Source organism: Bombus huntii, chromosome 13 (assembly GCF_024542735.1).
Source record: "Bombus huntii isolate Logan2020A chromosome 13, iyBomHunt1.1, whole genome shotgun sequence".
In the NCBI taxonomy this organism is placed as follows: Eukaryota; Metazoa; Arthropoda; class Insecta; order Hymenoptera; family Apidae; genus Bombus; species Bombus huntii.
In genome coordinates, this window is record NC_066250.1 from 11,215,543 (window position 1) to 11,227,745 (window position 12,203).

The window sequence follows — 12,203 nt, forward strand, 5'->3', positions numbered from 1 at the left end:
AATGAAATGATAATTATGGTTTTCTTTTTTTACTTGTTCTGTAGGTGAGTGTACAATATCATTAGACATATGGTTTATAGGAGATTAATCTACTCATTGGTGCATAATATATGTATTATTCATTATAAGAATTAAAGATAATATGTTCTACAGGTTGAGAATGCTCGTGTAGCAGAGCATTGATTATAGAAATAATTGTTTAATATATCCAAATATCTTTTAAATGATGCTTTAGAATTTCATCCATTCTTATTGTTTAATTCTTCTTCCGCTCTTCTTCTACCAATTTTACGTATACATATGTATAGTCTTAATATAACTATAGTAAATATAATATAACAATAACTATATTTTGTAATTCTGAATGGTTGTAAATTCTCATCAAATCAATGTTTTAAACAAATGTCGATACGCATAGTATCTGTGCATGAATTTTTCTATTTTACAAAAGGTGCATTATGCAGCACGAATTTATTCTGTACAATATTGAATTATCTTGATATTTCTGAAGAAGAAACTGTTTAAAAAAAATATGAGAACGGTGTTTCATTTGTAGTTTGCCGCCATGCCGCCATTATTCGTTTGCTTTGATTCGTCACGGCAGTAACGTATCTATAGCTATGCATAATCAACACAGGTACACAAGTGCACAAGTAACGGCATTATAACTCTACGACTTGACATTACTGTAAACTGTATATTGTATACTTTTACTGGTAACGCTGATGCGAATTAAAAATGCCCAAAGTACGTAGAAGTAAGAAACCTCCGCCAGATGGTTGGGAATTAATTGAACCGACGCTAGAAGAATTAGAACAGAAAATGCGAGAAGGTAAGAAGAAAAAGAAAATACAGGTTATGACTAGAAGGTTATGTTGATAACGAAATGTTTCTATTTGCTATACGAAATACAATGTCGCGAATAATTATCAACTCAACCCTATTTCTAGATTTTTCATAATATTAAAATAAAAATTTACAAAATCGTTTATATAATTTCATATTATAGTATAAAAGAAAACTGAAGATACAAAACAAATAATATTTTTTTCTTTCGAAGTCTGGGAAAAATATCAACTTAATGCTGATTTTGTTAAGTTTTCATTTAATATTTAGTGCGTCATCAGGACTCGACGATAGCCATCGCAATAATTCTATTCTGAAATCTTGAAACCATTTTTTGTAACACTGATTGTATAAATAGGAGCGTCATCTTATTGAAAAAATTGTCTTTTTGTCTCCTATTCTGTTTATAAAAGACAATAATTTGCCATGCAGCATCTCCTGATATCCTATAACGTTCAATTTATCCTTTACAATAACAATTTCATTTAACACATCCAGCCATGATTGATGGTTTCTTGGAAATATCAAAGAGATAATGGGAAATCTAAATGTGTTTGAGTCTAAAATTATTCTTTTAAATAATTCTAATCTATTGATGTTTGAATCATAGCTGAAACGGAACCTCACGAGGGCAAGCGAAAACAAGAATCTTTATGGCCCATATTTAAAATTCACCATCAGAAATCACGATACATATATGACTTATATTATAGACGGAAAGCGATAAGTCGCGGTAAAGTATCATTGATTATTTCATTTCCTTACTTTTCTCACTGTTATTTACTCTTTTATATGTTCTATGTTTTCAGAATTGTATGATTATTGCCTGAACGAAAATATAGCAGATAGAAATTTGATAGCCAAATGGAAGAAAGTGGGATACGAAAACTTGTGCTGTCTACGTTGTATACAACACAGGGATACTAACTTTGGTACAAATTGTATTTGTAGAGTACCTAAGGGCAAACTCGAAGAAGGCAGAATAGTGGAATGCATTCACTGTGGATGCAGAGGATGTTCTGGATAACATTTAGCAATGACTACAAGATACGTATTTATGTTTCTGTTAATGATATTGCATTGTATATTACCTAAAACTGTATTGCATAATATCGATGACCTATGAAAGTATCAAGTTATAAATTAAAAGCGTATGTACCTTTATTATACCTTATAATTCTCTCTAATTGTACAATTCTCCATCTCTACTGACTAATTCCAAGTATTTTTAAATAGTCTAAAACAACATTGTTGTTTTTATGTAATTGCAGACTTCTTACATTTGAATTTATCATATAAATAATTGAGATGTATGGACGAATTAAAAACTTTTCATCTGAAGTGAAATAGAAAATAAACTTTGGTTGGTATTATTAGATCATAAGTAATTCACATGAATGAAATGAAGTCAAACTTTGAATTTTTGGGTAATCCAATTTAATTTGTATTCTGTAAATTCATTTGTAAACTTAATATGTACACTTTATTTATCTTTTAGAATTAAATAATATAACTTCAAATATAAAGCACATTCTGAATAACATGTAGCGATGATAATAAAGATGTGTTTATGTTCTTGCTAATGGTATTGTATCGTAAAGTACCAAAAATCTAATTTAAATTGATTACTTGTGTTCTAACAATTCCAGTTAAAAGTTAACATAAGATAATCTACGTATGTATAAAGATTGAAAATTTTTTAATTATTTTCTAATAAAATAAATAAATCTCTGTTCGATTTGAAAAAGTAAAACTGAACTAGAAGCTGATGCAAGATATGTATCATATCGATAATATATAGATTTTTCGTATAATATAATTTTTACCACTGATTTCAATACTTTTAATATGAAGTGAACGATAACTTTTAATTCTGGTATTTTTTGTAAAGTTCTGTAAAAACCGTCTGACATTCTTTATGAGTAAACGTTTGTGTGTATTGGTTATTTAATATAATAAATCTTTTACCCTTTCGCCAAACTGTAGCAGTTGGTGGTGAGTCACATATCATTTCTTTAATAGGATGACAAATCGTATTTGTTCTTGCAGATAAAAATGAAATAGCCGATCGACATTCTGAAACAGTGAAATCTCTTTGAGAAGTTTGTGTAGCGATTCCAATAATTTGCCAAGAATATTTAACGCTACATTTGTAGACTGATTCGTCATCGAGAAGATTGCTTTCCTTAACTAAATTGTCTAAAAGTGTCTGTGACGTTTGTGAACTTGTACCAATGACCTGCCAAGAATATTTTATCTTGCACATACGGCCGTAGTGCGAGTTTGTACTATCTTGATATTGAGATCGATTGTTCCGAAGAAACGATAGAATCGAATGGCCAATGTTCTCTCGAGAATGATGCCGAAAATTACGCGTAGCCAACATTTTACTATGCATAGTCTCTATCGTATCGGATCCGTTCATTTTTAAAAAATTGTCTGATGTCGAAACATCAAGCATGCTACACTGAAGTTGATTAAAGGCTTCCGATTCGATATGTGTAATTGGATACTTTAATTCTTTCCCACAATCAATGATATTATTAGAAATTGTTCCTCTTATGGCTACGTCGATATTTTCTAAGACAGATTCACAATAAGGATCAAAAATACATTGTTTTTTAACGTCTTCTCTCTTCGTGGTCGCTGTTGGATTTGTTGAATTTAATGTAATTGAAACATTCGAGGTGTTCCTTGACATAATTGAATTATTGATATTGTTTTCCATCAGATGTATCTTTTCCTTAGAACTTGATGACAAATATTTAGTCCGAGTAGTATCATTCTGCGATCGACGAATAACATTTTCTGATTCGTGTAATTTCAATTTTTTATCATTACCGTTTGTTTTTGGAAGATTCGATGAGATGCGATTAATACCGCCAATTCTTGTTTTCTCATTAATTTTATCCATTTTCTTCCGTTTACTTGTTTTAATTGCGTTTTCATCCATTGCAGGAGAGTAACTTTTGAACGAAGTCAAAGGCAGATCAGAAATCGATGAAGGAAATATCAATATTTGTTGCTTTTTAATTTCTGGTTGCTGAGAGAAATTTACTTTCTTAATGTTTACAAAACTGTAACTTCTATTAATCGAACGTAACCGTTTTCCTGATGTTTCTACTTCTTTGTGTTTACTTACTATATTAGTCTGAAAACACATTAACGTTGCATATTAGGCTATGAAATTTCACTCTATGCGAACTTTGTTTTAATATTATCGACTGGAATAGTAATATAGAGAATGGAGTTCTTGCAACCGTTAGAAACAATAACTATTTTACCTTTTATTTAATATTGGATGATAGTAAAACATTTAATTGCGTTTATTTGATTTTATTGATATATATATATAAGAAAAAAATATATATATATATATATTGCAGTGAAATTTCACTTATGATAGCGTAAATATAATTTTCTTTGATGATAGAGGTTTGCTTTAAAAAATGTTCTCTTTAATTTTAGAAATCTTGTATCTATGCGCGCGTAGGAGAAATCAAAAATGGAAAGACGAGAAAAATAATAACTCAGCTTAAATGAATAACCTGGTTCGGATAGGGTATTGGATCTGTACAGCTTTTTACTAGAAGGCTATATGGTTTCTTTAATAATGGCATCGTTGCGCCGTTATTACATTGGTATAACTTAACGAAGTCCACTTTTGGTACGGAAAAATTGCACTGCATTGCATCACCACGTTTCTTCGTAAATATGGTCCTTGTTATCGGTACAAAAACATTTTCCGTAATCACTTCCACTTTTGGTGCAATCAATTTTTTCGATTTTAACGAACTCCGTATACGGTTGCTTTTTGCGCTACCTTTTAACTCCATTGCCTTTCCTAATCGAATGTTACATACTAACCTTTCCAGAACTAAATAATTTTTTAGCCTGTAATATACATTAGGATGTAATAATAAAAATTACTTTTTATAAATTATTAATTGTAGAAACGGGATTTGCCGCATAGTATTGTAGAGAAGACTATAATCCACTAAAATTTACTGAAGATGAATACATTTATTGTCGATAACTTACTTTAATTGTTAATTGATATTTTACTAAAACACAATGTTGCGTATACATAACATCAAATGTGAAAAAAGGATATATGATTTCCGTGTGTTTATTTCACTTATGCAATTTACTTTTCAATTTGTCACATCTCCAAGATAGGTGAAATTAAAGACCAGTTTTAAGTAAGTGGGAACGAAGGTTAAAGTTAAAAAAAAAAGAGAGAGAAATAGGAAAGAAAAGAGAAAAGCCGCATACATTTTATCGTAATTCTCTTATTTCATATGAAAAATTTTCATTAGATCTTCATTAATTCTAGTAATTCCACCTGTTTCCAAAACAGCTGGTCAAGTGCTCTTGCACTGCATTGGTAGAATGTGATGCTACACCATTCTACACGAACCATCTCTTATTGTGTGTAGAGTTTCACGTGCCCAGAAATGTTCGTTACGTATATTTGTTGTTCCACATTTATTAAATGTTGTCTCATCAGTAAATAATATCCTTACGGGGAAACTGGAATTGCGTTAAATTTTCCGATTTGTCGTCATTTGCAAAGATTATTTCTTCTTGAATTTTCTCGAATACGATGCAGTGTTCTATCTCCCAGATTCGGATTGTCGTGCTGAATTCGCCTTATCTTTGAAATATCTTTGCGTTGGGTATAGTCCTATTGAGATATTTTTTCGGCGTATAAATTTTGCACTTTTATGCTATTACTATCCGCCGCACCGTAACAAAACTGTATGTCCGAAAGTTCTCTAAATGTATACATATTGTAATAAATATGGCTAGAAATGTCGCTATAAATACAACTACACTGCACACAACACTCACTACGCGTACAATACACGCACTACACACACAATGCACCCAAGTAACACCCTAACTTGATATTTTCAGATCTTTGAAGGTTCTTCGTCGACCGTTGGAATGATTCTGTTCTTCAAAAATTGTTCCTACCCTCTTGCTTCAAAATGACTAAAACTTGGCAATGGTTTATTCCGAAAAAAATTTACGATATAAGGGTATGGTACTGAGAAGGCGAACAGGCTGTGCACCAAATATGTTTAAAAATAAGCGCAAACCTATTTTGCACAATTTTCAAACTTTACATAGCTAGGGATTTATTAGTGATGGTCATTAGGAAAGTGGACTTTCTGTTTATAAGATGGGTTTCGGAAATATCTCAATTCTTCAAGCCTTATTGTCTTCAGTTTTTATAACCGTAACGTATTTTAAGCATGGAAAGAAAAAATAACATAAAAAAGAAGCATAACTCTTGCATTTATTATTTAATTTGGAGCAAACACTGTAACTATATTCGTGGAATAATATAAAGTATTAATTCAACATTGTGTAGGAACTGTTGAAAAACTAACTATAAGTTTTTCGGTAAATATTCACTTTTCATCACAAAATTTATATCTTATATATATATATATATATATATATATATATATATATATATATATATATATATATAACGATAAGTTTGTTCATAATTACAAAATTCTACATTATGAAGATTAAAACTGTGTTACCGATTACTTCGCCGGATCTGCTCCGAAGGTAAAACATTTTTAAACAGGAAAGAACGTTAGTCCGCTATCCGTCAGAAATGTTTTACCATTGACTAAAAATTGGATAGAGCATGCATGCAATGCTTAAGAGTGTCCTACGGCTGTATTAGTACTGAGTGTCCTACTGATTATGTAGTCCCTCGTACTATCCTAGTATCACTTGCGACATTATCGGTTCAGTATAGAATAAGATATCAGCGTTACTGGAACGGTAGGAATTATAATTAAGTCAGTGATCGATATATTCATAATCGGGATCGAACTATATTCTATATAAACCATTCGGACTATGAGAATAGTGAGTAAGAGGAAAGAGAGGTCCAGATAGGTTTTATTACGGTCTTGTAGAGGGTAATTTTATTCTGTATGTTTAGTTTGGAGCGTCGGCCCGTGAGCCAATAGAATTTTTTTAGTTTGTCCTTTAGTTGCTTCGTTTTATCTGAGATGTGTTTTTTCCACGTTAGTCTCTTGTCCAGGGTCAAGCCCAGGTATCTGACTGAGTCCCTGCTAGGAACTGTTGCATTGTTGATGGTGACTTGGGGGCAGGTTTGTTTTCGGTCATCGCTTATGCATAAAAGATTAGTATTTCTAAAAACGTATACTAATTAACGAAACAGTATGTGAAACTAAGTTTCAAAATTCTTTAAATTATCAAACTGCGGATGTTTCAAAAATATACACAATACACGTGTATAATGCTGCAAAATATATAAAATATTCAATCTATAGTATCTATTATAATATACATATTAAGTAAGAGAAAAAGTCTATGCTTAGATTTTATTCCTTCAATCGTGTTCATCAAAATATCAATTTGGATAAATATCCGAGTCTAGTTATTATGTTCACCGTTTCCAATTCTAGCCTTATTAATAATTTCCGACTCGTAAGAAACTGAGAAGTTGCTCGTATTATAACAAAGAATGGTTGATTCCAGTTGTTGTCATTGAAAATATCATATCCAAAATAATCTTCGGAAATAACCATTCGATCCGAGAGTTATAAATGATTTTATGATCGTTAGCCAATGCATTTGTCTCCTTGCTATCTGTATTTTGTCTATTATTGATTTGATATGCTGTTTCCATGTGAGTTGTGTATCTATGTGGAGTCCTAGGTTGACTTGCCTTGTTTGTATTATGTGAGTGCCGTTCAGAATGTGTGAATGTAATATGGTTACATTTATTGGGGTTTGCTTTAATTTGTTTAACTTGTAGCCACTTTTCTATTTTTCAGCCAAAAAATTCTACCAAATGTCCAAATCGGACAAATTGTAAATGTAAACAACTAAATAAAAAATAATATCGTGAAATCGTACGTTTGATTCTTATTTAAAAAAAAAAAAAAAACTTTTCTATTTTTGTGATATGTTCTTGTAGTAATGTAACTGCTGTTACAGGATTAGTGTGCCTGACTAGTACAGCTGTGTCGTCCGCGAATGTCAGTATTTTGCTATTAGTTAGTGTCGAGTGGCGGATATTTTGTTGTCGAGTGCCGCCACAAATTCTATATTTACTACATTGTTCTTGGAATTCTAATTGCTCGTAGAATTTTAAGAGCACTCCCTTGTCGTTTCTATTTTAGAAATCACCAGCCACAATTACGTTTCCGAGCGAAATTATTGGATACTCTGTACCTTCGAATTATCTTTCATCATCATTATCGGCTGTCGCGTACGTGCAATTTCGAGTCACAAATTTAGGTTCAAGCATGCTGCATAATTTGCGTACAATTAATGGACGAGCGAGTGTAATCAGAGCGCGATAATTACGTGGCGATAATCGAAGCTGGCGAGGAAACGCGTGCAAACTAGAAGGTATTTTTCGATTCTTATTCGCTTGGTTCCCTAGGTTTGTATCTTCGAAGAAAAGTTTTGCCAACGTTTTAAAATCAATATTTCGTTGAACTTTTGAGATTTCCAACGACGTCGGTACTCCGATAAAATCGAGCGCAAAAAGCCAAGGACGTGCACAAACGATCTCGAAACGAAAGCAAATATTAAAGTTCTCTCTTTCGAGCGCTCCTGAATCTTCTAAAAGATGCAGCAAATGCAAAGGAGGAAAGAGGGGTCTTGCACGGAGCAAGTACGACAGTTTCAAAGACAGAAGGGTGGTTTTTTGGATACAAGGCTGGCACCCTTCAAAGGAAGAAGGGAAACTCGACGATTGCTCGGTCCAATTAAAGTGGCGCCTAGCGCTTGGCGATGAGTCAAGTAGTGCGTAGAAATAAAACCAGCAGCGGGAAAAGAGGGCGGAGGAAGAAAAAGGAAAGGAAGGGGCTCTCCTTCCTATTTTCCCCTCTCTTTTCCACCCACTTCCTATCCCTTTTCTTTCTCGTTCTCTATGCTTCGCCCATTGGTCGAATAAGCAGCGTTGCCAGGCGACAGGAGCACTGGCGACCCTCGAGGATGTCACGCAGCGTGCACGCAAAGAGAACGAACTTTTGACCTTTTAAGGGTTTCTCCATTCACCGCAGCTCTACAACCTCTTCACGACGATGGTCGTATGGACAGTTTCGGGGTTAATGTACCCTGTGGAAAGCACAAAATTTGATGGACGCGCATCAAGTAGGAATCCGCAATTTATTCTTATCAAAACAACGTGTAGCGTACAAAGTAAAAAGCAGATATACGTCTATCGTGTAAAAATTGATTAATTTAATATTTATTTAAAGAAATTGTCAAGATGTTTCCTGATTGTCACAACCTTCCGAGTGAGACAAAAATTTCGTCCTATCGTAATCGGATCATGATCCTTGCACCATAACACATCGCAGCTAAACAATGCAATTTTACCATGACTATACCATAACTATAGATTCTATTGAACTACGCGAACACAGTGGCCACGGATATACAATGGTTAAAGATTATGTTCAATTGTATGAATTGGCAATGTAATTAATTACAATGGTTATATAATAAATTACTCTACGTGTATACCCGTGTATGTGTTTAAATACATAGGATATTATTTAGTTTCTCTGAATCCGGCCCGCGGTATTAGATCTTCGTTGTTCATTGGTAAGATGCAGATATTCGCCATCGGCCGTTTGACAACCTCATTAACTGTCCTTATTGAGATGATTTTGGTAACGCCATCCTTGTCTTGATGCAATCTCGGTGATACGGTCGAACCTCCAACGTAAAGGAGGAAGGCAATCCTCCTTCACCACCACTATAGTGCCGAGGCAAAAATGCTCTGGAGTAGCGATGCGAATAGCATCCAATAAAATTTCCACCGTTGTTGGAATAAATTTCTCTAATTTATATAGAATAATTTCTAAATTTCTCTGCGTGCAATGAACCACTAAAAAGATTTTAAGAATGCGTCTGTGGACTCGTAAACATCGACCGACTGCAAAGGATCATCCCTCCATAAAATATGTTACAATGACCATTGCTCGGGTGTTATAAGAATTTGATTATACAATTATACACGTCTTAACGCCGTGCCCTGTATGAATTCTCTAATTTATCGTCGGCTGTGCGCAATGGACGTTTGAGCCTCTCAGCGCTAGCTAACAATACAAGACGCGATTGTTTTTCTGAGGGTCGCACTTATTGTTAGTATGTTCGTTCAAGAAACGCCTCCAAATCTACTAAAGTTTCCATGCGGCATTATAGTTGTCGTCGGACATTGCCAATGCTTCAAGCGTGCCAGCAGATTCTCTCTTTACTACAGACTTTAAATATAAATAGTGAAATCGTTCGATGATGCTCAAGCATTTGTTTCGATTGATCAGCGATTCGAAGTTATTGCGGAAGTACAAACAAGTGATGCGTGAAAGACAGTAGAATGGACCATAAATTTATAGTAGCCGCGGCTGCGGACACTGCAGAAGACGCACTCATTTCTAATTGCCTGATTCGCGCTGTTAAGCGCGAGTGGCCTTTCGAAACATATAATGATCTATACAACTGCGAGCCTCTTGAATCAATTCACAATAAAACGCTACAACATTTTCCGTTAATAAAATGTGATTTTTCTCCTCCTCACTTCCCTCGACGAGGAAGGAATGAATTTGTTTCTGAATATACAGAAAGCGGTCAATCTGCCGTGCGCACCTAGTTGTCCAATCATTAATGGTCTCGAGAGATGCCATCTTTCCATCCATTTTCCAGAAATATTTAAATCTCAAGAGGCATGCTCTAGACACACTGCGTTGATTTGTCAGCGTATTGAAAGCTTCCTCCCTTTCTGGATCCATCGTTCAACGCAAAACAAGCAATATACAAAACTCGACTCACTGCAATCCAAGTTCACGAAGATGTTTGTTTGTTAACGACTGCAGGTTCCACACCTAGCTACTGCGATGAGCCTCGTCTTGAGTTTCCAGTACACTGATTACCGATAGATATCACTCTGTCAACTGATCTCTGGGTCCAGAATGTGCTTCCTTCTAATCTGACTCTCGACTTCTCGCACGTGGTGTCTAGCTGGCTCTGCTTCTTCTTAGCATACTAGTAGCACTGTCACTCAACCGGAGTTATCAACAAACTTCGGTTGTGAGCCGTTCTAGACGTTTAAGACCTTCTTCACTCCCCCACTCCATAACCATTGGTTCTCGTAAGATGGAAAATAATAGTTATTGACGACTAATTTCCCCCATTTGCCCGATCGCTTAAAATGGGGGGAGGGGGAAGGATAAAGATTTGCTTCATTCACCGAGTGGTTTACGACACTTTTGAGCCTTCAAGAATTTTCAGCCCTACACCCATCTTAGACCCCATTCAGCAGTGTCATAAACCCTTACCTTTCCAATTGTCTCGAACAGTTACCATTCAAATATTGAGGAAGCTAATCGTATGTTCATAAAACTGGGATTTAGCATTAAAAAAGTTTCTTATTCTAAACTTATTTTAGATTTTTATTTATTATGCAAGTATGTATTATGGATATTATTCAAATACATATTATTTGATTTTATATATATATATATATATATATATATATATATATATATATATATATATATTATAATATATATAAATATATATATTATAATATATATATGTCGGGTTATCATTAGGATTTAAGTCGCGTAATGTTTCTTCATTTGAATTAGCCATTGTTTTACGAAACAGAGAATATATTTACACGAATAAACAAGATTTTACAAAATATTATGAATAATGAATTTTATAAATGATATGATTAATTAACAAATGATAAGTTAAATTATTAATTAGATTAAAGAATAATAAGTTTTATCGAACAATAAGAGGTACGAATAATATATCTTACGAATAACAAATTTAATGAATAATGAAAATTAACGATTGATAAATTTTACAAATAATGAATTTAATTTACGCTATTAACAATGATCCGGGGTTCAAACGAATCCACAGTCAACGGGATAACTTTAAATAATTTTATAACACAAAAATACGTTTGCTGAATCACTCGGTAAATTACTTGATGTATCACTTTCCAAGGCGATCACACGAATGAATATCTGATTAAAATCTTTTTCGTTATACGACTGCATTTGTTTGTTATATTCTCGCTGGAGACATCGAGAAGGTTCTAATCGTTGTTGCTAGGCAATATCTGTCAAAAGTTTGTTGTATACCCTTTGGAAACATCGAGAAAGATCCAAACGCCGATACTAGGCAATTTCTGTCTGGAGATTGATTCCAAATACAACGTGTCCCATTATATCAGCATCTCTAAAGTACAATTCTATGTGATTTCTAGGGAGAACAATACAACCGATCCACACCTTCATCAGGCAAAACGTTTATCCCGTGAC

General features: G+C 33.7%; 2 protein-coding genes and 1 long non-coding RNA gene across 3 annotated transcripts in view; 1 reads left to right on the top strand and 2 right to left on the bottom strand.

The window, feature by feature from the left end:
* The window catches only part of LOC126872704 (uncharacterized), a 50,441-nt gene that overhangs the window by 16,634 nt on the left and 21,604 nt on the right, over positions 1 to 12,203 (bottom strand). The gene's annotated exons all lie outside the window — the stretch shown is intronic.
* On the top strand, positions 638 to 2,010 carry LOC126872678 (protein BUD31 homolog). The gene is made up of 3 exons (XM_050632806.1): positions 638 to 832; positions 1,457 to 1,579; positions 1,656 to 2,010. The coding sequence occupies exons 1-3, from the start codon at positions 739 to 741 to the stop codon at positions 1,871 to 1,873; spliced, it is 435 nt and encodes a 144-aa protein (XP_050488763.1). The 5' UTR covers positions 638 to 738; the 3' UTR covers positions 1,874 to 2,010.
* LOC126872682 (uncharacterized) lies at positions 2,152 to 5,052 on the bottom strand. The gene is made up of 2 exons (XM_050632810.1): positions 4,434 to 5,052; positions 2,152 to 3,997 (listed from the first exon to the last, which is right to left on the bottom strand). Exons 1-2 carry the CDS (start codon positions 4,680 to 4,682, stop codon positions 2,714 to 2,716), a joined length of 1,533 nt encoding a protein of 510 aa, XP_050488767.1. The 5' UTR covers positions 4,683 to 5,052; the 3' UTR covers positions 2,152 to 2,713.